The sequence below is a fragment of the Juglans microcarpa x Juglans regia genome, chromosome 6D (assembly GCF_004785595.1).
Source record: "Juglans microcarpa x Juglans regia isolate MS1-56 chromosome 6D, Jm3101_v1.0, whole genome shotgun sequence".
Classification (NCBI taxonomy): Eukaryota; Viridiplantae; Streptophyta; class Magnoliopsida; order Fagales; family Juglandaceae; genus Juglans; species Juglans microcarpa x Juglans regia.
Window position 1 is genome coordinate 30,789,468 of NC_054604.1, and position 26,584 is coordinate 30,816,051.

Sequence of the window (26,584 nt, forward strand, 5' to 3'; positions counted from 1 at the left end):
ATTTTTTATTCTATATGTAACAGTAACTTTTTTCTCTATAAAAAACATTTTGCTTGCATTCACATTTTCACAAACTCAAGTCTCATTTCATCTAAAGAACCGAAATTTAACAGTCTCCTCTGATATCTCACTCCATTCATCAAATGGCTCGTACCTCCTTTTACAAATTACTCATATACTTATCATCTGAAGATGAGCTAGATGTTGTTCTTAATGACGAGGCCGATGGATAATCATCGAGGCATCATGCCAATCGCCAACGCCGTAAGTTTATTCAGCATGATCATATTCAAGGGCACGAGCGCCTATTTCGCGATTATTTCGCAGAAAATCCAGTATATCCCTCGAATCTATTTCAAATGAGATTTCGGATGAGCCGTCTCCTATTTCTCCGTATTCTAAATGAGGTAGAGTCTTACGAGCCATACTTCGTCCAGAGAAGAGATAATGCCGGAAGACTCGATTTATCTTCTATGCAAAAGATAACTGCAGCACTTAGAATACTGGTGTATGGGGTTACTGGAGATTTTATGGATAAATATATTCGTATTGGTGAAAGCATCGCAATGAAGAGTCCTAAAAAATTCTCTGAGACAATAGTAAGTGTTTTTCAAATGAATATTTGCAGTCCCCAAATGCCAATGATATTGCTCGATTGCTTGTGGTTGGTGAACAACGGGGATTCCCAGGAATGCTGGGAAGCATTGACTGCATGCATTGTAAGTGAAAAAATTGTCCCGCAGCTTGGAAAGGTATGTACTCCGGCCACATTTGTGAACCAACTATTATTTTAGAAACAGTTGCTTCATATAATCTCTGGATATGGCATGCATTTTTTGGTATGTCCGGTTCACATAATGACATTAATGTGCTAGAAAGATCTTCTATTTTCACGAAACTTGCCCAAGGGCGTGCCCCTCCAGTCAATTACACAATCAATGGCAACTACTACGAGATGGGGTATTACCTTGCGGATGATATTTATCCCAAGTGGCGAACTTTTGTCAAGACGATTCCATCATCACAAAGGAATAAGAAAAAAAATTTTGTGAAAGCACAATAATCCACACGAAAAGAAGTCGAGCGTGCATTCGAGGTACTTCAACAACGATTTGCAATCATTCGTGGACATTCCCGAATGTTCAAAGTCAAGGAACTAACAAATATAATAAATACTTGTATTATTCTACATAATATGATCATTGAAGACGAATGTGATGATAGTCAAGAATCGAACATTGAGTATGATCAACTTGATGATGAAGTTCCCGAACTGTCGCGCAATCATACAACTAAGCTTGCGGACTTCATCCAATGTCATCATAATATTAGAGACACCTCAGCACATTATCAACTCCAAGCAGATCTAATTGAACATCAGTGGCTATTATATTCCCAACAGTAGACATCTCGCATAATTGAATGGTATTTCCTTCATGTTATAGTGACTATATTTGAGTTAATTAAGTTTCAATTCGTATTTCCTTTATGTCAGTATAAAATATTTTTTTTAAATTAAATTTTCATTCGTATTTCGTTCATGTTAATAGTGATTATATTTGAGGTAATCTGTAATAGTTTCTAAAATTGTAATAGGCTATTTCCTTATTTCAAAATATCAATTTACATAATTTAAATTAAAAATTAAACTGTCTTAGTATCAATAAATAAATAAATAAACTATCTTAATATTGTCATCCATTATTATCTGAAACAAAAAATAAATAAAGAAATAAACTTTTTTACATAAAAAAATCAATCCAAATGTCCTGTATCATTGCGTCTCGACATGATGTCCCTCTGCAGTTGCTCAAAATATAACCGTTGCAGTCTTGGCGTTGCACTCACGTCCATCATCATAATGCATTGATCCGCTTCCTTCTTGGCGAGATCTACTTTCTCCGCCTCCAACTTCAGTCTTTCGTCCTCTTGACGGATTTTATTTAATTCTTTTTCCTTCTCATTTTTCATCTTCTCGGCCTCCAACCTCAGTCTTTCATCCTCGAGGCGGATGAAATTTAGCTCTTTTTCCTTTTTATACTTCATCTTTTCGGCCTTGAGATGAAAATACTCTTTCTCTTGAGCACGTGACTCCTCCAAAAGCGTATACTTCAGCTTGTTGAGCCCAACAATCTCCTGTGCTGACAAGGCTTGGGCCTTTCGTTTTCCTTTCTCAGCTTTCCTTCCCATTGGTCGGTTCAATTCGACCACTTTATTATCTACCACATTATTCGCCTCTAGATCAAAAATTGAATCCACCGTAGCGTCCGAACATCGAGTCGGGGTCGGGGACGGGGACATCATCTTCCTTCGCTTTGGATCTGGATTTGTGGAACACCAAATCCATTTAGGTTGGTCCTGTAACAGGTGCCAACAATGCTCGAACTGGAAGGAGCATTTCTCTAGCGATGCGTACATAATCTTCACCTTGTCAAACTTGCATGTGAACAAAAAAGTTTATGTTAAATCAATGTATAAAAAAATTAAATATTTATAAAACAAGTAAAAGTGTGGATATTCTACCTTGTCTTGCTCGGTCATGCCACTTTAATTCAACCCCTCAACTTGCGCTAATTTTGCACAAAATTTGTTTGTGGCCTTTTGAATAACCGACCACCGATGTATTAAAGACTTGATGATCCGATTATTTGTGGTTTCTTTAAATTGCTGGAAGTATTCAAAAAACTATTTTCAAAGTTGAGAGTGCTTTTGGTCTGTTCCTTGGACGGCATCAAGGCTACAATTAAGCCATGCGGAGACAAGTAACTCATCTTCCTCGGGGGTGAAGTTCTCACCCCTGACTAATTTCCTAACGCCGATAAGATCATTATGAGGTAGGGGTGGAGAGTCATTAACAGTCATAGGAGAGTTTTGCCCACAATAAGTGGGACCTAGTTGAGGATCTTCACTTACGAGGTTGGTGAAGTACATATGTCAAGGGTTTTGTGAATCTATCTCTAAAAATGCATTGAAATGTTAGACACTTAAGTATGAAGTTTGGGATTTTTCGAAGAGCCGGCTCAGGAACCAAATGGTGAGATCTACGAAATTTGGCCACCCTTTCATGGCTGCAACAACCGGTTGCCACTACTTGTTGGCCGCCCGGGTTACCTAGCCATTGAGGAAATGACCATAAATTTCCTATATCCCCACCAGGCTTTGTCATCATCACAACCGAGGGGGTTTAATTTACACATAATTTTTTTTTATCACAACATAACTTTATTAAACAATGACACAACAAAAAAGTAATCGAACAGAACTAACCAATTCACATATTCACACAAAACAACAACCAAACAACAATACAAATCACAATAATGCTAAATAAGAGCATTCCATCAGGTTCTTTCATATCGAATTTATAAATAAATGAGGTTCAGAATGATAGAAATATTGACAGCATGCATAAGCAAGGAGCCATTCACATCTAATGGCTGTAAAACCCCACCCGAATGTCCATTTCCTTTTATGGAAAGTACCAAAAACTGCAATATGACAATCCGGGTGAGGATTACCCCGCCATATCGATGGGGTCCTATTAACACTTGTGAATTAACCGCATTATTATAACACCATCATCAAAGCCTAATAACAGCCACCTCCCTCGAGAGATACGAAACACTACAAAGGACCCAACAAAATAACAAATTAATGAATGGATAACCACAAACAATGATAAATCACATTCCATAACCATAAAATCTACCAAAATGGTCTCAAAATCAATAACCCCACAAATTCCATAACCACAAACTCCACCAAATTCTCCTCAAAACACAAAAACCCTACACATTCCATAACCACAAACTCTACCAAATTCTCATTAAAACCAAAAATCCCACACATTCCATAACCACAAACTCCAATTTTTTCTCAAAACCAAAAATCCCTAAAATCTGTGTGATTTTTTTCTTGAACTTCTCGGCATTTCAATAGTCAACACAGCCAACAGTCAACACAGTAATGAGAGAAAAAGAGTAATTAAAAAAAAAAAAGAAAATAATTTCCCATAACTTTCTCGGAAGCCAAACAACTCGGGAGAGCCAAAATAATACAGAGAAATCAATGGCAACGCAATAATAAAAATGAGAAGCGATTTCCTCTAACAAAGCCCAAAATCATAAACTGAATTCGAGTGAGAAAAATCAAAACAAAATGCAAATCAGTGAAAGTGAGCTATAACTTTCTCGACAGCCAAACATCGAAGACATCGCCGAGCCAGAGACAGAGTTGAAGACCTTGTATGCTTACCTTGATCATGGCGTCGGGAGAAAGAAAAATGAGAAGAGAGAAACATAGAAGGAGAGAGATATTCCAAGAAAATGAGGGAAGAGAAACGGTTTTGATTTTGAAGAAACCGAAGTAAAAAAACTTACAAAAATTGCCAATTGAGGTATGTACTGCGTTCGTTGGTGTTGCGAGGGAGGGGCCAACCGATGGAGAGGGTTTTCACGAGATAAAGAAGCATCCAAATGGCGACGCGGATGTACAGTAGTTCCCCATATATGAGAAACAACTGTAAATACTGTATAAACAAACTGTAAAATGGGGATTGGGATGGAGAGGGTTTTTCTCTAAAACCCTAAAATAATCCCTAAATTATAGGGATGTAGGAGAGATGCAGAACCGGATGGGGTTGCTCTTACAACCCCAGTCCATAATTTGTATAATATCTAAGCCGATTTCGATTTAGAAAATATTTCATCTTCTTTCATAATTATAATTTTTTTTAAATTCTTATATAAAATATAATAAAGAATTTAATTTTTTCAAATCTCAATTTAATTTTTTTAAATCTTAAAATAATAATAATATTAAAAAATAATATTCTAATAATATTTTTTTTAAGTTTTATCTTTTATTTAAAATCATCTTATCTCTGAATCTAAACCAGCCCTAAATCTTCAAGTTTTTGTTATAAAATTAAAGAGAAGTAAAAAGACAATTGAAATCGCATAATCTATGAAATTAATTTTTCAAGAGTTAAATATTATTTCTTTTTATTTATTTGTTATGTGTCTATAATAAATGCTCTTCAAGACTCTTTTTTATAACCATGAGATGAAACATTATATTAAATGAATACATGAACTTAGAAAATGACAATACATAAATCAAGGGATACATGAATATGAGAAAATAGGAATACATGAATGTGTAATAATTCTAATAGTCATCCATCAAATATATGGAATGTATTTTATTACATCTATATATTTACAACACTCCCCCATGTATTTTACTACATTCATATATTTGCGACTTTTATGAGCTCTTGTGGAGTTCCAACAACATTTAAGTCATCTACATATACCGCACTAATAGCAAATTCAGAATTTGAATTTTTGATAAACAAATATGGACAAATTGTAATATTCTTAAATCCTTCTTTTATTAAACATTCATTGAAACGATAACATGCGTCCGGATTTTTTTAATCTACATAAAGATCTTTGTAACTTGATGGAATAAATACTTCAAGATTTTAAATTACATGTTTTAAGCATTTTATATTCTTTCGTGATTTTTATATAAATATCATTATTTAGTGATCTGTATAAATATGTTATAACAACATCTATTAATCGCATAGCCAAACTTTATGTGACTACCAAGCTAATCATAGATCTGAATGTAATCACATCCACTACAGTGAAATACGTTTCTTCATAATTAATACCATGTTTCTGCGAGAATATTGTGCAACAAGTTGTGCTTTGTATCTCATAATTTCATTTTTCTCATTACGTTTACGTACAAATATTCAACAAGCATCACACTTATAGGTGTTCGAACTATAAGTCCAAATACTGAACGTTTTGCTAGTGATATCAATTCTACATGAATTACTTATTTCCATTTTAGCCAATTATTTCTATGTCAACATTATTCGATAGTTTTTATTCATTTTCATCATCTCTTCTGGTGATATCAATGGCAACCTTAAATGAAAATATGTTGCCGAAAATAATTTTATTTCTATCAAAATAATTCTCACATACTTACATAATGTATCAAGATCTCATTTCAAGTACTTTTTTCTATTCAAGAGATTCATCTGCAAGAGATTCCATTTCAGGAGATTCTATGCTGGAAGAATTTTGTACACAAAATTTGGAAGGATTTATAACTTCTTTTGCCAATTTTGTGGGTATGGCCTCTTCAGGAGCACTGATTTCTTTTATTTGTAATTTTTTCTTTTGGGGAGTTTTATCCTTTGCACCAATATCTTCCACACTTCAGGCGTATTTTAGACTTATTAACTGTTACATTATTTTATTGTCCTACAGGGACATCTGCTGGAGTATTAGCAGCTGGAATGTGAGACTTTACTATTTTATTATTAACTTTAAAGACATATGATAATTGATTTACAATAGTTTGCAAATGAATGATCATTTGAACTTCTAGTTCACATTGATTTATAGGAGGATCAAGATAAGATAATGTCGAATCATTCTATGTTATTTTTCTTTGTGCTTCAGGCACATTTTCTAATGATAGGAAAATTGTTTCATCAAAATGACAATTCAAAACGTGCCTTAAGAATATCATCAGTTAAAAGTTTAAGGTATCTAATAATGGAAGGAGAATAAAAACCAATATAAATTCCAATTCTACGTTGATAACCCATCTTAGTGTGTTGGAAATGTGCAATTGAAACATATATAGCACAATCAAAAGTACGAAGATGAAAAATATTTGGTGGTTGGCCAAATTCAAGTTGAAATAAAAAATATTTATTAGAGGCAGTTGGTCTTATTTGAACCAACGATGTAGCATGCAAAATTGCATATCTCCAAACAGAGGCAAATAGTTCTATTTTTTGAAGTAATAGTTGAGCAATTAATTGTAAACGTTTAATAAATGACTTAGTTAAACCATTTTGAATATGTGTATGGGCAAGGCTGCAAGAGGATGTTCAACATTAATCCCAACTGACATGTAATAATCATCAAAAGTTTTAGATATAAATTCTATTGCATTATCCAATCTAATAGACTGAATTAATAATAAAGAAATTGAGCATGTAATCTAATAATTTGTTCAAGAAGTTAAGCAAATGCAACATTTCGAGTAGAGAGTAAACACATATAGTTGATGCATCTATTAAAACCATAAAATATCTAAATGACCAGCATGGTGGATGTATAGGTCCACATATATAACCATGGATTCTTTGTAAAAATGATGGAGATTCAATAACTACCGTGGAATGAGATGGTCTAATAATTAACTTTTTTTCAAAACATGCTACACATGGATAATCATTTGACAAAATAATATTCTAGTTTTTTAAGGAATGTCCATATCAATTCTCAATTATTCGACGCATCATGATTAATCCTAAATATCCAAGAAGTTCATGCCAAAACATAAGGATTTTTAGATCAGAGCAATTCTAATGCACTACAACATGTGATTAAATTGTTTTCAATATTGTATAATATAACACAGAAGAGAGCTATTAGTTTTTCTAATATGAGCTTTTGGTCTAAATTTATTATTGTAATGTAAAGATATTCATCACTATCCTTATTGGTGATTTCAACATGATAACCATTTCGAGAAATATCTTTAAAATGGAATAAATTAATTCTAGACTTCAAAAAATACAAAGTATCATAAAATCAAAATTTTGCTCATTTTGGCAATGTTGGCTCTTCCGAAGCCTTCAATCAGGTTCGATGACCCTGATTTTGTATTCACATTGGTTCTATTTAATATTAAATATTAAAAAGATTTCTTATCCTTAATAATTGTGTGTATTGTACAACTGTCTACAAGACACATATCTTTACCAATCATCTTGGAATTGGTTAATATATCAATAGAACTCATATCTCCTTATAAATAAAAATATGTATAAAACTTTATTAATACAAAAAAATGTTTAACGGGATGTATTAAAAAATAATGATTAAAACATAATGTGATTATAATAAAGAAGAAGATTAATTACTATAATCTTATGCATCACTATTAAAAGAAAACTATTGTCCCCATTAGGATCTATAAATAAACCAAAAATATTGATATGAGTTAGGTCAATCATATTTGGACTATCAAAATAAGTTCGATGATCTTCTAGATCATAGTGGTAAGCAAAATTTATTTCGATCCATTTTTCTTTTTCCTTCGTAGAAAGTTGATATATGTTCACCAAATATTGCACGTACGACAGGTACATGATTAATGCTCTATCATACTACACCAGTGTCATTTATCTACATATTTCTTTACATACTTATTATGCATGTCTTTATTTTCATCTTACTTTATCATGGCGTGCTTCTACTTTTGGTGGTATAGAGCATTTTTCTTTGAGAAACTTAGAGTACGCTCTCTTTGATTCACGCCACTTTTGGTGGTATAGAGCATTTTTCTTTGAGAAACTTAGAGTACGCTCTCTTTGATTCCAATATTTTTTTTTCTACCACGTCTACATTCACAACTACGGTTTCCTTCATTATGATGAAATGATATTCCATTCGCTTCAATGAATAGAGTAGAACAGGTTGGATGAGACTAGTGATTTTTTATTAACAGCTCGTTGTTTTGTTCAGCCACTAGTAAATAAGATATTAATTCAAAATACTTAGTAAACTTTTGCATTTAATATTACTGCTACAAGAGCACATTCAAAGCGTGAATATGTTATATATTTCATTTCAAACATATAAAATAGATTTTATTATGAAAAAAATGTTAAAAAAAAAAAAGTGTAAAAAGTCAGAAAAAAATTATCTATTTAAAATTTGTACTGTTACTTTTTTTTCTTGTAAAGATGACTCGTCAATTCTCATGGAAATAATAGTGAACCTACATTTTATCTCATCCCACCCCTTATATTTTCAATGACAGAATTCATCATGCTACATATAATGTACATGTAATTCTCTACAACACCAGATATCATATTAAAAAAAAAAAAAAAAGAAATTAAATTATAAAATTCCCAAAAGTTAGTTTCACATGCGGAGAAGGTTACATGTACGAGAAATGCTTGATTTACACTGATTTTAGAAAATGAAATTTATAAACTAACGTAATTTAATATGAGATGTTATATTGTAATTTTTTATTTATTATAAAATAGATCCAATGTCTACAATTAAGCCTAGTTAATTTATAAGTTTATTTTTATAAATTTTTTGTGTAGATCGAATACTTCTCTACTGTATTGGCCATTTTTTTTTTTTCACAAATCTATATATCTATTTATTTGTTATATATCTTTGAAATTTTTAATATATGTTTTAGTGAGATGGCTAATGTAGAAATAAAATAACGTGCATTAACTCTGATGGGTTGAACACGTTTTGTTGTCGCAATTTTAAAGGGAGATAAATAGATCATGAACTAATTCCAACTAGAGATATAATGCACGAAAATTGAAAAATATTTTCGTTGCTTTTTTCAAAACGGTGAATACTATCTAGACTACTCGGCAATATATATATATACATATCTAGACACTAATTTCCTTTTTTCTTTTAAGATTTTTTAGTAAGTGTTAATTATGTATTTTTTTATTATAAAAAAGGCAAAATGTCGTAATTTTTGGAGGTGGATATTGCATTGGATTGCTATGTTCTTCCAATGTAATTGAATCCACCGATACAAAGCATGGTGGGTTTAATATAATACTAAGGAAAATGCTAAATATATTTAAGAAAAATTTACAAAAAACTTATGTTAAAAATCATGAAATTTAAAATTTAAAACTTAAATTACGAAAAAAACTAACAAAATGAGTCTTATAAATAAAAGTGTAAATATGTAATGCACTACTCTAATACTAGAACTACTATTTTTTAGTAAAATAAATTTGACGCAACATATTAAATAACATCAATTTATAAATTATTGAAACATTAGACTTTGCCACATTGTCTTGCACTAATTGACGGAGAAGAAAATTGAAATGTTAAAAATGGCTCATTTCACATATCAAAATCCCGACTGACAAAAAACATCTCATTCAAATAAATGAATATTGTATTGTAATTTGTACCACTTTTTCCTACCTTTATTTTGTCACAAGTAAATAGTAAATATCTACTAAAATTTCCCTCATCTATGAAACAAAATTTCCCAAAATGAGGGCGGGAGGGACGGGATATAAAGCCAGTGAAGTTCCAATTGCACAACATTCCTCAACAAGGAGAAAAAGAGAAACTAGATGAGGGCCTGGACTCCAAATTGTTGGATTTCTCTCAACCTCCATATAGGGTAGAGCGCACCATCTCCGAGTTCTTCCGCATCCACTAGTTGCATTGCCCATGCATAGTATACAGTGTGGATTGTATCCTACAAATACCAATAGATATGTCAGGACTCAGGATTATAACATCGTTAAAATTTCTGATACGCATTGCAATGAGAGATACAAAGGATAGGATATCATATATTTCTTGAACTTAATAGTTAGAGGTGCATCCATGCCATCAGATAAACACCTCTTAGCTAATTTCTCTATAGCAACAGTACAATTGTAGACCAGTGGGACTAGTGTCCAAGCACATTTGTACATTGTAATGAGGCTTTTATACACGAAAAGCAAAGTCCGAGCACATGGACATCTACCAGAACTCAACAGAGCCAAAACCATGATTTCTTAAATGGAGGTCCACTTCATTCATGTCAACTAATATGATCGCAGAGGCTTAGTTTGTCTCTCGATTTTCCAGCTTATAAAACAATCTTGTAAAACCTAAACATTACAACCGTTTCTCAAAGGAAATTCCTGCTGAAGAATCAACATGAGCTCTACTTACAAGAGACATAAGGTTCAAGTTGTTTTGGTGGTTGATGTTAGGAGTACATTTTTACATCTATACCATACCACTTCAGAGAGAATAATAACAGTGGCAAGGAGCAAAATGAACATCCCACTAATAAATTTATGTTCTGGTGTCCGACATAATGCTTGAAAAAATAATCTTTTACCTGGCCCCCTTCTGTTATTGAACCATTTCTGTCACGTACACAATAGACCTGCTGTGTTTGGAACTGTGACAATTCCACAGAAGAGTATCATTGGTGTCAAACATTTTTCCATGAAGTTCTAGAGATGCTTGCCATCAAGTTGAAAGAAAAAAAAAAAGTTGAAAGAAAAAAGAAATGCAAACCATTAAGATTTATTTGAAAAGTGCATACCATTAAGATTATAATGGGAGAAGTTCCCATCATTTTTGTCTCTCTAACTTCAACATCCGAAATATGGAGAATCTGCAATAAGAAAAGCCATAAATTAGAAAAATCAAAACTATATATCCCGACTACCATCTAGTGTGTATCTTGAAATCGTTATCTCATCATACTTCAAAAATATAAATAAATCATTGTCATAACTCCAATCAACATTTTGATTTCTAGCAACGTCCATGTGTTTAATAAAAAGACTATTTTCCTTTAATTCACATGCAACTCACATAAAAGGAAGTTTTGCAATCCCTTGTGACATCTCATCCTCTTAAAAAAAAAAAAAAAAAAAAAAAAAAACCTTGCAATCAACCTTTCGTAGAAGATTTTATTCACGTGGTACTGTAGGTTATCTGATTGACATGATTATGTATTTCACTGGACTAAAAAGGACGGCAGAACATGTTAACAAGTAATAGTAAGTAAGCTACCTTTTAAGTTCATAATGTATTCTCAAAAATAAAATAAATGAAACGCAACTTGATGGCTAGGCTACAGAGGTAACAAGCCGACTATGAAGGGGAAGTAAAATGGAGTGAAAATTTAGAAGGGCGTAGTCCCCATTTGGTTTCACAGATGGTCTCAACCCATCTCATTTCAACATCCAAACACCATTCAAACACAAATACTTTTCAATTTCAAAATTTCAAGTTGTCAACTTTTTCATCTAATTATTACCTAATCATTACAATTTTCCCAAACTTCTAAACAAAACACAAAAATAATTCAATGTTTTCAAATCCCAAAACAAAAATAATACTAAAAAGTTATATTCTAAAAATAGTTTAACTATATAATAATTTTATTCAATTTTTTCTCTTTCCTTTTCCAAAACCCTCTAAAACATCTTAACTTAAGCCATTTCACTACTACTCATAAACCATTTCACTACTGTTTACATATTTCTCATTTGTGTAATCAAACGGTATCCAATCAAACTGTACAGTGACTAATATTATGAGAATGATGAGAATGTACTGAATCTGTTTCTGGTTTAGTTTTCCTGTTTTCTAGAGTGTAGTAAGTATTTTCTTTGTATACTTCCTGTGTACTTGAGCTATGCCTATTCGTGATAATAAAATTCTTATTAATTATAAAAAAAATATTATTGACAGAAATCCGAATCCGAGCAAGAGATTCACATGCACGCAGTTTTTATATTATTGTTCCAAGATGTAATATGGTTCACAAGGTTTAAATACATTTTATATCTCATTCCCTCCAAAATTTCTCACTTCTCAGTTTTGTTAAAATATGTCAGATGCTCATCATATGCATTAACATACTCATGAAAATGAAAGAGGAAGAGAGGAGGATGTGTCAAGACATTAGCCTAGTGTTTATATAATGGAATTATAGTTGTGTGGAAACACTTCTTCATTATTTTGATTTCATCGATAAAACTAACTTAGGTGCCGTTTGGATAGTGAGTTGAGATGAGATGAGTTGAAATGAAAGTTAAAAGTTGAATAAAATATTGTTAGAATATTATCTTTTAATATTATTCTTGTTTTGGAATTTGAAAAAGTTATATTATTTATTATATTTTGTGTGGGAATTTGGAAAAGTTGTAATAATGAGATGAGATGAAACACTTCTTGTATCCAAACGGGGCAGCTAAGAACAGTAAGCCTGACTTGGGCTGAGTGAACTTTGTTACCTTGTTATCAAAAAAGATGCCATTGCTTTGATAAGCCTTATGCTCAGCTTTACACCGTTCAATCACTTCAGGGCCACAATACTTCTTCAGAGTTTCAACATCTGCCTGTAAAGATAATCCAATTGTAACTCCATAGAGATGAGAAAGTCAAATGGTGATAACATGAGCCACATTTTCATACTGATGTCTTGCAAAAAAATGAAATAGAAAAGAAGAAATATTTTTTTGGATACATCTTTTTTTTACAAGTAATCTTTTGGATAACTACTCGAAACTCATTAAAAATCAAATGGCAACCAAGAACACAACAAGAAATGAACACAATAAGAGGGGAACACAATTCCAGAATTCTTCAAAAAACTCAGCATCTCACCTTCATGTAAGCATGAAGTACAGGCCTGATTGCTTCCTGAACTTCTGTCACAAACTCCGGTAAAGAGAAAGATCTAATCCACACAAATATTATAGAAAGTCAAAAAAGTTAAACGCTGTTAAACTATGAAACACGAATGATAAGACAAAAACCAATGGATACATGAACATACGGATCTCGTTGACGTATTTCCTTGACTGATATTGCAGCATCTGTTTCTTGAAAGATACTTTCATTGAGACTGAAAAAGAAGACATCAAATTAGCACTCAGAATAAAAGTGAAATAACTCTTTCGAGAACCATATTTACAAAATATTATTGGAACAAGGGGAAAAATTATCAAGGCTGAAAATCATACTCCTGAATTTTATGAACAATAGGGTTATCACTTGTCTCCCATCTTTCCCTCATGTCTTCTGCAATCTGCACATTCCAACCCACACAAAGTATACAGCACACGTTTGTGAGGGAGTATTAACAAAATGGAAAAGTCAATTATAATGAAAGCAAAACTGAATACCATGTCATTATCGGCTATCATTTACATCAATCAGTATTTACAATTCCGTAAATGTCAGAAGTCAATAATGACATACTACTTCAAATTCCTTTCTGGTTAGAATATTTTAATTAAATTTAAATACCAAGAAAGAAACAAATGGAACAAGAAAGTTAAGAAATCATGTTTAGTTCTAATGCCATTCTCTTTTAAAACACATCTGATATGTCTTGCCACTAAGTGGAGCCATTTCAAGAAAGAAAGCCACGGTAGAACAAGAAAACAAAGCAGAATGGTTTAGCATTATGAGACTGAAAATTACCTCATGACTCTTTGTGACAACAGGTTCACTGAACCCACTAATACGCCTGAATGCAGGGTGACCTTGAAGCTTGCAAAATAAAAAGAACAGAAAAAATCCATTTCAGATAAGAGACGACAAAATATATGACAATATCTAAAACTTATAAATGTTTGAAGTATAGTTAGCATCAAGGATAAAAATTACCTTCTCTTTGAATGCCTCCCACTTTTTATTCCAAGGAGACTGCTTTACGGGTACAACAACGATGTCAGTTTTTGTACTTCTTTCACCTGTTGATGTGGAAGGAGTATGTTGCAGGTGCTTTTTCTTATTTGTCGTACCACTTAATTCATCTTTTACAATATCATATCCCTTCTTTGCTAAATCAGTGACCTTTGCTTCCTTCAATTTTTGGTAGGCCAAAGAAACCTTCTGTGAGGGAAGACTGGACTTAAATTTGCCGAACAAAGTTTCTGCAGTTCCACTAGCTGCAGCCTGCTTGTAATTCTCTTCCCCAGATGAGGCCCCGTTTCCATCTTTCATATCAGCACCATGTTTAGCTGAAGTACCACTAAATTCAGAAGACTCTTCCTTCCCAACTCCAAACGTTCCTTTGACCTAATAAAATAACACATGATATTAATAACTAATATATATTGTCATCCATCATCAACAAAAAGCATGTAGCAGTACATCAACAATATGCTAAAAACAATTAGAAAGAAAACCTCCTCTGTTGCAGCTGAAATCTTCTCTTTCATGTTGGCAGAAACCTGAAAACAACAAAATTATCATGAATTATACTTCTCTAGTGCACTTATAAAAAAAAAAAAAATTATACTTCTCTAGTGTACTTATCAAAAAAAAAATTTATACTTCTCTAGTGTAGACAATGGATACTAAACAAGGGGCAATACATACAAGGCAGCAACCAGGGCGTGTGAAAATAACCTTTTTCAAATATGAGTGCCAAGGACACTTCACATTTTTCAAATAAAAAATCCTACAGCCCGCCCCACAAGCTAAACACATAACCTTTAAACATATTTGAACAGACTGCCAAGCACTCAAACAAACTCACTAGAGATGGGAAACATGCACTGCAAAGCATCAAAAGTATTGTAAGGATCATCGCAAACATAAGTTGTTGTCTGTATTTTCACTTGTTTGGCAATGTATGGGGAAATATTTAAACCAAACCTTTTTAGCTGTAGATTCAGCCTCATTCCATACACCATCCACATGCTTGTAGAGTTGCTCAGTTGTCTGCTTCGTTCTGCATTCGCCATTTCACCATCTCAATCCCTCCATTGAGTGTCCACTAAGCTTTGACATACAACAGTATGTCTCAGCCTATTAAATGATAAAGCTACAATTAGATAGGACATTAGGAGGCTACTTTACAATATTACCTATTTTTCAGTTCTTCTTTGACCCCTTTCAGCTCTTCTGCTTTCTCCTTCAGATCCTTAAGTGACTGTTGAAATTCTGGATTTCTGCAACCAATAGAATGACAACTGAATTTTCCCATACTAAAGATCACAAACACATTACAAAGAATACATGAAAAACAAACTGGCAATGTAAGAGAAGACTTGTTTTCTTCAGCTTCAAAGTGGACAATGGGGACTTGAACCATTGTCATCCAGATACACAACAAAACATTATATATGAAAATTTGAAGTTTTCCCAAAACTGCAAAAGAAATAACATTGCAAGCATATGCCACCATTATTCAACCGCTTAATCCAACAAAAATCCTCCTCTCATGACCGCATAAAAGCAGATGGAAAGATTTTAAGTTCACATAAGCTAAACTAAAAATCAACCTAGGCTCAGTCAGACGTCAGTTTTTTTTCTCAATTCATAAACAACCAAGTACCTAGATATCAAAGTTTTTTTTTGATCGGTAAACAAATTTTTATTGATCAAAAGGGAGACATAGAATGTCCAAGTACACGGGACATATACATGAACACGATCACAATGTCTATCTTAGAGATACAAGAAACTCGTGAAAAGACCTGCCATGAAAATCAATTACAATCGACCAATGGAGTAAAGTATTGAAAAACAAAATTCTAAGCTCTTCCATTGATCTTTCTTGTTCTTCAAAGCATCTTGCATTCCGCTCCCTCCAAATGCACCACCATAGACAAATAGGTAGCATCTTCCATATGGATGCAATTTGAGTGTTGCCCCTAATACCTCTCCAAGAGGCTAAAGAATCACACACCCTTTCCGTCATCACCCACGCTAACCCCACCCGTGCTAAGACATCTGTCCATAAAGTCATGGCAACCTCACAATGTAGTAATAGATGGTCAACGGACTCACCACTCTTCTTACACATGTAACACCAATTTATAGCGATAATGCCACGTTTCCTTAGGTTATCTATGGTAAGAATCTTCCCCAAAGATGCTGTCCATACAAAAAAAGCTGCCTTTAGAGGTGCCTTTGTCTTCCAAATGCTTTTCCATGGGAACGGGACTGAGTTGTGCAAGTTTAAGGAATGGTAGAAAGAGCGGGCCGTGAACACTCCCTTCTTAGATGGACGCCAACATATCTTGTCTTCTCCTTCCCCCGACACACTAGTGGAATACACAAAATCAAAAAAAGCCGAAAGGTCGTCCATCTCCCAATCTTGTGCATCTCTATGAAAAGTAAGGTTTCATTGGGAAGAGCCATTGGAAGAGATAATCAGATCTGCGATAGAAGCTTCTTTCCTTCTTGCTAGGCTATAAACTTGTGGATAAACATCCTTAAGCGCCCGATCACCACACCATAAGTTATGCCAAAACTTTACCTTAGATCCGTTGCCGACTTTGAAGCAAGTAAGTGCTGCATATGTGTCCCACCCTCTTCTAATGTGTTTCCAAAGCCCAACTCCATGAGGTCCACTCACCGCATTAGAACACCACCCTCCCCAAGATTCCCCGTGCTTCAAAGCAATAACGGTTCGCCACAAGGCCTCCCGTTCTTGGTGATATCTCCATAACTATTTGCCAAGCAAGGCTTGATTGAAAGTTCTCAAATTCCGTATACCCAAACCTCCTTCTTTGATAGGGGAACAAATTGTGGCCCATTTCACCGAGTGAAATTTAAACTCATCTTTGATCCCTCCCCATAGGAAATCCCGTTGAATTTTCTCCATGCGATGAGCCACCTTAGCAGGGAGCGGAAATAAGGAAAGGAAATATATTGGTAAGTTAGACAGAGTACTTTTTATGAGAGTCACCCGGCCCCCTTTAGATAAGTACATCCTCTTCCAACCAGCTAGTTTCCTCTCCATTTTTTCTATTACAACATCCCAAATAGATTTGATTTGAACGCCGCACCTAATGGAAGGCCAAGATATTTCATGGGCAGCTGAGTTATCTTACCCTCCAAGATGGATGCCAGACTCTCCACATTGGGTACATGTCCCACTGGCACTACCTCTGATTTAGCCAAGTTCACCTTCAAGCCTGACACGGCTTCAAAGCATAATAAAAGAGCTCTCAAAGCTCGGATTTGCTCCCGTCTGGCCTCACAAAAGATTAGTGTATCATCAGCAAACAAAAGGTGAGTGATGTTAAACAAACCTGACCTTGCCTCTCCCACTGAGAATCCTGATATGAATCCTCCCTCTACCGCCCCTGAAATCATCTTGCTGAAAGCTTCCATTACAAAAACAAAGAGAAGAGGAGAAAGAGGGTCTCCTTGTCGCAAACCTCGGGAACTCTTAAAAAAACCTTTGGATGTGCCATTCACCAAAACAGAGAAACAAGACGTGGAAATACAATGAAGGATCCAAGAACACCATTTAGAGCCAAAACCGCATCTTTCCATCATATAAATTAAGAAACTCTAGTTGACGTGATCGTAAGCTTTCTCCATGTCTAACTTACAAAGGAGTCCCAGCTCTCCCGATTTAATACGACTCTCCAGACATTCGTTGGCTATAAGCACCGAGTCAAGGATTTGCCTACCTTGAACAAATGCATTTTGAGGCTTCGAAATCAAGCCTTCCATCACCTTACTCAGTCTGTTCGCCAATACTTTGGATAAAATTTTGTATAGCCCACCCACCAAACTAATGGGGCGAAAATCTTTCACTTCTACAGCACCGGGCTTTTTAGGAATGAGTGCTAAGAATGTACTATTAAGGCTTCTCTCAAACCGCCCACTTCTATGAAATTCATGAAAAACCTCCATAATGTCATCTTTAAGCACATCCCAACATGTCTGGAAGAAAGCCATGGAGAAGCCATCGAGACCTGGGGCTTTATCACCCGCCATACCGCTAATCACCGACCTGACCTCTACCTCATCAAATGACCTCTCGAGTCGTTCCGCAACCTGCGGGTCAAGAACATCGAACACCAACCCGTCAAGTCTCGGTCTCCACTCAAATTGTTCCGAAAACAACTTATCATAGTAATTGACAATGTGGTCTGAGATCTTGGTATGGTTGGAAGAGACCGCCCCATCTATCAACAAAGTATCTATAGTATTGTACCGCCTATGTGAGTTGGCCACTTGGTGAAAAAACTTGGTGCATCTATCCCCTTCCTTTAACCATAAAGCTCGTGATTTCTGACGCCACGATATTTCTTCCAAAAGAGACAACCGTTCAATGTCCGCAATCACTTGGGATTTGCGGGCCCGCTCGGTTTCAGTGCTAACCCTCTCCTCTTCCACACCCTCCATATTCTTAAGCTCCTCCATTAGAACAGATTTCTGACTGTCCACATTACCAAACTCTTGTATATTCCACTCCTTCAGGTCCTTTTTCAAAGACTTTAACTTGCAAGCCATCTTATGGCTAGCATTACCATTAAAATGGTAAGAAGACCACCATTGTCTTATTCTGTCCAGAAAACCCTCTGACTTCAACCACATGTTCTCAAATTTGAAATACCTTGGGCCTCTTCTGATGCCCCCACAATTCACAAGAATGGGGAAATGATCTGAATACAACCTGGGAAGTCTCTTCTGAATGAGATTCGGATATTGTGCCTCCCATTCCAATATCAGGTCTCATGCTGCTGTCACTGTCAGTGAATCAAAGCCACTATATACAAATAAGGGTTTTGCTACACGGCCTCCTACATCACAGACCAAACATGATTTAATTTTTTTTTTTTTTTTTTTTATTCCTACTAAACTAATTGAGTTCTTCTACTCATTCATCCCTACACCACGTCTTTGCTAAGGGAAAAAAAATCAAAAGATAAAAAATCAAAGTAGGTGTGTGGTGTAAGGATGATGAGTAGAATTTTTCATAAATAAATAAATGTACGTGTATAAACAACTAACTGTGTGTGTTGTGTACGTGTAAATGTATGTATCCATTCTGAAAAGCAAACTCTAAGACAAGTACAATTGTTGAACAAGAAGAAGCAACCAAAGGAAGACGCTGACAAAGTCCTCATCTTTTTATTAGCAAGTATAAGTCATAACAATACATCATGCTGATCTATATTTGTAAAGGGAGCAAGCTGGAAAGCGAAAAAACAAACTAAAATACCTGGTAGCTTCGCCTTTCATTTTTTCTGAGAACTTATTGAAAACACTAAAACGACGATTATCCAAAGTCCTATTCGCCGGAAGCAATCTCAAACTCGAACTTGAAGCCTGCCACAGTTAAATTGAACAAATTTAGACTTAAATCGCTTAATAAAAAACCCCGACCCGTCCAAGTTTGAAACAGAAGCAAACGAGTTTCTTCTTTCGCCCAATTACAAATCAATGAATTCCCAGAATAATAATATAATCGAACCCCAAAGAATCAACAAACAATGCACGGAAGATACCTGAGCTGGACCACCGAAGAGCCTCATGTTATTGCAAAAATCAGAGGGTCCGTTACTGTTTTGGATAGCCCAACAGGGCTTCCGCGAAAGACATGATTTTCCATGTGAAGCTGTGGAAGAGAGACTCGATTTTGCATGTGAAGCAGTGAAACTGGGCGAAGAGGCATAAGGGTTTTGGAAATAGTATCTCCTCCATTGATACGACAGGTTCAGCTTCGATTGGCGAATTCGTTCCCAATATGCCATCCTTTCTACTGCAAGATTTCAGAATGTTGCACCATACGCTGTTAAATACGGCCCAGAGAGGAGAGGAATGGGTGTATGAAAAACCCTAACTAGGATGGAAGATTGGTGAACAAGGAATTTAGGGGGATTGGGCCGGTCATGCTACCATAGATTACTGATGGGTCAAGGATTGGCAGATGCCAAGGGTTCGAAAGGCCCACTTATTGTCGAAACATTTTAGCTGCTTAGTTCTAAGATGGCCTTCGATCATTTAGATTTGAGCAATCATATTTTTCACTGTAAATTTTATCAAATTACTAAAAGAAAATCATATTTTTCATCTTCAACTTTATTAAATTACTTAAAATGTGTCATGTTAATAAATATAACAGAAATTGATCAAATTTAAAAATTAAAATGAATAACGTCATATCTTTGTCGAAATATTTTGAGCCCGATACGGAATAACCTTTTGATATAGATCTAATTAATAACTATATAAGACGGACAACATTATTAGCATGCAAAGATAATTTACTTTCTTAATTCAATGGACAATGATAAAATCTCTATGTATTTTTACACTTGAGCACTGTAATTGTATTTTCTCTAAACGACTAGAAGTACAACAAATTGATCTTTTTTTCAGTAGAGTAATGTTACTATGCCCTATAATTTATACCGTTCAACGTGTCACATAGCTAATTAAAAAAATTAAAAATAGAAACATAAAAGGGTAGAGAAAATTTAAAATTTTAGTTTTTATCTTTTTATATTTGTAGATGCCATTTTATTTTAAATATTTATTTTTTGAAGAGAGAGAAGCATATGGAACGAGGGAATAGAGGTGGTCGGAGAAAATTACGTACCGACGATAGAGGAGCCCGATAACATCTTGGTGTGGAGTGCATGTGTTATAAGTGACAACAACACAAAGATATGTGAGAGTGACAGAGAGCCAAAGAGAAATAGAGAGGGAGAGAACGCGAGTTTTTTTTTTGGGAAGGGGGTGGAGAGGAGGAGGAGGAGGCACTGACATAGGATAGAAGCAGATAGAATAAGGGATGATGTTGTGGCCTCTCTGTGAAGGTATGGTGATGATGGCAGAGAGGGGATGAGTATCACCGTAGGAGACATAAGGGAGATGAAGTGATGAAATCTATCGTGTTAGGGACACGAGAGAGTTAGAAGGGAACTCAGAACACGCTGTTTGAAGGCACACTCCAGTGGAACCAAAATGCATCGTTTGAAAGCTGGGAAAAGAACTATAGCAGCAGACTTGACGTGCACCGTTTCACTTGGTGCAGACAACTGGAAACACACCGTTTCATTCCTAGTGAATAAAAGTTCTAGAATCTTGTATTCCTTAGTTGTTATTGCATTTCTTTCTGTTATTTTCAGCACACGTGTCTTTCTTTTATTGCTTGGGTTGTTATCTCTACATGGATATGAAGAGGAGAGAAAATGAAAGAGAGCATCAGACTATTATCATCTTGAAGTTGAACTTTTCAGGAGGTTAATGGATTCCCTTTAAGAACCCTAATATCATTACTTTATTCCCAGAAATTCTCATTGTCATTTTTACAATCAACTGTTGTGCATTCATTCCTTCAAACATCGAAAATACAACACATACCCATATTCATCCTTGTATTCATCACTGTTTACAATACTGAACCAGCAGAACCATAACAAGTGGTATCAAGAGCCTAACGATTCTGGTGGTTGAGAATACTAGATCTAAACAATAACAACATGACATGCTTGCTCACCATGAGCAGTGTATTCAAGAACTCAGAGAACAGATGCACCAAATGACAGACATGATGCGCACGATGCTTGCTACTCAAAACCAAGTAGCTCACCGAGAGGCCCCTCTGGAAGGTGACCTAGAAATAGCTGAGCAGCGCAGACAAGGCCCTAGAGGAATTAAACTGGATTTTCCTCATTTCAAAGGTGAAGGCCCAATTGGATGGATTTTTAAAGCCTCCCATTATGTTTCATTTTATCAAGCACCTCCTGCTCAAAGGTTGTTTATGGCCTCTTACCACATGGAAGGATAGGCCCTAATCTGGTACCAAGATGTAGTGGACACATGTCAATTCATTTGTTGGCAGACTTTTACACAAACTCTTCAGATGCTCTTTGGCCCTACAACATATGATGATTCCATGGAGGCTCTCACCAGGCTGAAGCAAACTTCCACCGTTGTTGTGTATAAGGGTCAGTTTGAAGCCCTCTCAAACTGACTCAAAGGCCTTTCAGAGACACACAAGTTAAGTTGTTTCCTTAGCGGACGCAAGGATGAAATCCGCCTTCCCCTTTGAATGTTGAATCTAGTGAACCTGAACGTGGCATTTGGCCTTGCAAAAATCCATGAAGAATATTTAGTTAGTATAAGAAAATCAGTGAAGCCATGGGTAGCTAAAAATAGTTCATCATTTCCTATTGGGGGACAATGGTCAGCCCCTTATAGCAATTCATCACAGGCCCCAAAATACCAAACCACACTAGAAAAATATACTCGGGACAGATGGATGAGAAAAGGAAGCGTGGGTTATGTTACCATTGCGACGAGAAGTGGAACCCAACTCATGTATACAAGTCTCCCAATATTTACTTTCTGCATGATAATGACCAGAACAGTGAAGAAAAAGGGGAATAAGTGTTTTATGACTCTACAAACTTGGTGGACACAACCCCACCCACAGTACAAGCCGACAACCCTGTTATTTCACTCAATGCCTTGACAGGTACCCCTTGTCCTAAAACCATGAGATTATGTGAAAAAATTGGTACTAAGTCAGTGGTAATTTTAATAGATTCAGAAAGTACCCACAACTTTCTAGATCCAATATTTGTTAAGAAAAATAAATTGTCAATGAATGAGGCTGTACAATTAAAGGTACAAGTAGCTAATGGTGATGTTGTATGACTAAGGGATCTTGTAGTGAGGTGGCCATTAGAATTAAGGGTGCTTGTTTCAGACCCTCATTTTATGAGTTAGCACTAGCAGGATGTGACGATGTATTAGGGGTCCAATGGCTGGAAACACTAGGGCCCATTATGTGGGACTTTTCAAACTTGTACATGCAACTCTAGTTGGGGGTAAAACAATGGATCAGAAGGGCCTAAAATTAGAATAGACATCTTTTGGAGATTGTCACAAGCTGTTTTTGAACTCACTTTATAAGGGTAAGGGTCTACTTTTACAGTTAACTTCACACTCGGCACTAGAGAATAGTGAGGTGCAATGTCCTGAACTTAGAAGAGTTTTGGCTGATTTAAAACACGTATTTGAAGAACCAACTGGGTTGCCACCTAAGAGATCCCTTGACCATAAGATTGTGTTGAAGGAATGAACTAGCCCCATTTCTACACGGCCTTACTGATACCCATATTATCAGAAAGCGGAAATTGAAAAGATTGTATCAGACCTCCTCAAAACAGGTGTCATTAGACCTAGCTCAATTCCTTTCTCTTCACCTATCCTATTGGTCAGAAAAGTCGATGGAAGTTGGCATTTATGTGTCAATTACAGGAAACAATTAAAGTCAAAATTCCTATATCTGTGATTGATGAACTACTAGATGAGTTACATAGGGCTGTGGTATTTTCTAAGCTAGATCTTAGATCCGGATATCACTAAATAAGAGTGGTGTCGAAAGATGTTCCAAAGATAACCTTCCGAACCCAAGGGCCACTACGAGTTTTTGATAATATCTTTCGGGCTTACCAATGCCCCTTCAACTTTTCAGAGGTTGATGAACACTATTTTTAGGCCATTTTTACGAAAATTCATGCTAGTTTTCTTTGTCAACATCCTGGTGTACAGCCGCAACATGGATTAGCATGTGGAGCATTTGACACAGGTTTTGAGTACTTAATCTGTGCACAATGTGTATGCTAAGTTGACTAAGTGTCACTTTGGGGTGGAAGAAGTGGGTTACTTAGGTCATATTGTGTCGGGACAAGATGTACAGGCTGACCCTAAGAAAGTGACAACAATGCTTAAATGACCTATTCCCAAAAACACTAAATCCTTAAGGGGTTTCTTAGGCTTAACAAGTTACTATCGAAAGTTTATCAAGGGCTATGTCCTCATAGCAACCCCTTTAACTAAACTTTTGAAGAAGAATTATTTTACATGGGATGCTAAACCTACCAAGGCATTTCAGACACTCAAGATTACAGTGACCAGTCCACCCGTACTCAAACTACCAGATTTTACCCAAACTTTTATGATTGAGTATGAGCGATGTAAGTGGTTGTGGAGTTGGGGTTGTATTAATGTAAGGGGGACAACCCATTGCCTATTTGAGCAAGGCTTTGAAGGGAATGACTATTTCCCTTTCTACTTATGAGAAGGAGTTGTTGGTGCTCGTCACAACAGTCCAAAAGTGGCGACCGTATTTGTTGGGCTAGGCATTCATAGTTAAAACGGATCAACAGGAGCTGAAATCTCTACTTGAGCAGAAAGTGGGCATTGTCACACAACAAAAATGGGTCACTAAGTTGATAGGCTATGACTTCTGTATTGAGTATAAAAAGGGCAAGGAGAACAAAGTGGTCGATGCCCTCTCTATAAGGCATGAACCATATTTGAGTCATGAAGGTTTTCTGGCTCTTTTCACCTTTCCAACTCTAGTTTGGATTGAGGAACTTAAGGCCACTTACACAGCATCACCAGAGTTAAGAGAAATTATGCAGAAGTTTCAGAATAACTAGCAGATGCCAAAAGGCTTTGTCCTTTAACAAGGGTTACTCTTAAAGGAAGTAAGAATTGTTATAGATGTCCAGTCCCAGTTTAAGGCAAACGTCCTCAGCTTTATACACTTAGACCCACAGGCGGGCCACTCGAGGTACCTAAAAACCTACCAAAGAGCCAAGAGAGATTTCTTTTGGATGGGTATGAAAAAGGACATCAAGAGATTGGTCCGTGAATGTGATATCTGCCAAACCAACAAGACCGAGAATGTTTTACCTCCTGGTCTCCTCCAACCCCTTCCCACACCAACACAAGCATGGGAGGAGATTTTTCTAGACTTTATTGAAGGGTTGCTGTGTCACAAAGGGCTAGTGTGATTCTTGTGGTGATTGACAGACTGACCAAATATAGTCACTTTGTTGCTTTAACCCACTCATACATAACTGCAACCGTGGCCCAACTATTCCTAAAGGAAGTGTTCAAATTGCATGGTCTGCCTAAGACCATTGTCTCAGATCGTGACCCCATATTTCTAAGTTCTTTTTGGAAAGCCTTGTTTGAGTTGCAAGGTTCTACCTTAAAGTACAACTCAGCCTACCATCCTGGAATTGATGGTCAGACTGAGGCATTAAATAAGACACTGGAGGGGTATTTACGTTGCTATACAGGGGCTAAGCCTAAGGGTTGGGTTCAATGGTTGCTCATGGCCAAATGGTGGTATAACACCTCTTTTCACAACAACCAAGATCTCTCCTTTTGAGGCCTTATATGGGTATTCCCCACCTAGACTGGTCATCTAGGTACCAGGCACAATAGTTAATGAAGCAGTAGACAAACTCTTATATCTACGCGCAAATTAGGGCATTACTTAACCAAAATCTAGAATCAACTCAACAAAGAATGAAGAGCTATGTAGACCGAAAAAGAACTGAACAAGAATTTGCAGAGGGAGATTGAGTTTACCTTAGATTGAAACCTTACAGATAGTACTCCATCTCTGCTCGACACAACCTCAAGCTTTCACCGAGGTTTTATGGACCCTTTCAAGTGACCCAACGTGTTGGTAAGCTGGCTTACAAGCTAGATCTGCCGACCACTTCTCGAATCCATCCCGTGTTTCACGTTTCATGCCTGAAACGAAAACTAGGTACTCAGATTTGCCCCTTTCCCACACTGCCACCCGTGAACTCAAACAGGGAGATACAGCCCGAGGCCGAGGCCATTGTGGAGTGCTACCTTAAATGGCAAGGAAACCGAGCAGTGATAGAGGTCTTGATCAAGTGGGTAGGAGCCTCTTCTAAGAATAATAGCTGGGAACTTTTATGGAGGTTGAAGGAGCTTTACTAGCAACTTGTGGGCAGGATCCTTTAAGGGAAGGGGATTGTTATGGCCTCTCTATGAAGGTATGGTGGTGATGACAGAGAGGGGATAAGTATCGTCGCAGGAGACATAAGGGAGATGAAGTGATGAGATCTGTCGTGTTAGGGACTTGAGAGAGTTAGAAGGGAACTCAAAATGCGCCATTTGAAGGCACACTCTAGGGGAACCGAAACGCATCGTTTGAAGGCTGGGGAAAGAACCATAGCAGCAGGGTTGAAGTGCACCGTTTCACTTGGTGCAAACAGCTGGAAACACACTGTTTCATCCCTAGTGAATAAAGATCCAGAATCTTGTATTCCTTAGTTGTTATTGCATTTCTTTCTGTTACTTTCAACACGTGTCTTTCTTTTATTGCTTGGGTTGTTATCCCTGCGTGGATATGAAGAGGAGAGAATATAAAAGAGCGTCAGACTATTATCATC

At 36.0% G+C, this 26,584-nt stretch overlaps 2 protein-coding genes across 2 annotated transcripts; both read right to left on the reverse strand.

Annotated features, from left to right (window-relative positions):
- Nucleotides 1-1,755: 1,755 nt before the first annotated feature.
- LOC121235528 (DNA ligase 1-like) lies at nt 1,756-2,723 on the reverse strand. The gene is made up of 2 exons (XM_041131874.1): nt 2,524-2,723; nt 1,756-2,436 (listed from the first exon to the last, which is right to left on the reverse strand). The coding sequence occupies exons 1-2, from the start codon at nt 2,539-2,541 to the stop codon at nt 1,756-1,758; spliced, it is 699 nt and encodes a 232-aa protein (XP_040987808.1). The 5' UTR covers nt 2,542-2,723.
- A 7,247-nt stretch (nt 2,724-9,970) lies between these two features.
- LOC121268793 (mitochondrial import inner membrane translocase subunit TIM44-2-like) lies at nt 9,971-20,211 on the reverse strand. The gene is made up of 14 exons (XM_041173054.1): nt 19,850-20,211; nt 19,564-19,670; nt 15,461-15,544; nt 15,249-15,324; nt 14,777-14,821; nt 14,253-14,666; nt 14,067-14,135; nt 13,604-13,668; nt 13,417-13,485; nt 13,245-13,317; nt 12,872-12,976; nt 11,167-11,238; nt 10,957-11,019; nt 9,971-10,317 (listed from the first exon to the last, which is right to left on the reverse strand). Exons 1-14 carry the CDS (start codon nt 20,093-20,095, stop codon nt 10,186-10,188), a joined length of 1,620 nt encoding a protein of 539 aa, XP_041028988.1. The 5' UTR covers nt 20,096-20,211; the 3' UTR covers nt 9,971-10,185.
- Between the last annotated feature and the right edge of the window lie 6,373 nt (nt 20,212-26,584).

Excerpts from the sequence above, each read along its gene's own strand:
- LOC121268793 (XM_041173054.1), bottom strand. The coding sequence starts at position 20,095 with ATGGCATATTGGGAACGAATTCGCCAATCGAAGCTGAACCTGTCGTAT. Across the intron at positions 15,545-19,563 it reads ATGAAAGGCGAAGCTACCAG|AAATCCAGAATTTCAACAGT; the intron begins GTATTTTAGTTT and ends TATTGGTTGCAG. Across the intron at positions 11,020-11,166 it reads CTCCCATTATAATCTTAATG|TTCCAAACACAGCAGGTCTA; the intron begins GTATGCACTTTT and ends GAATTGTCACAG.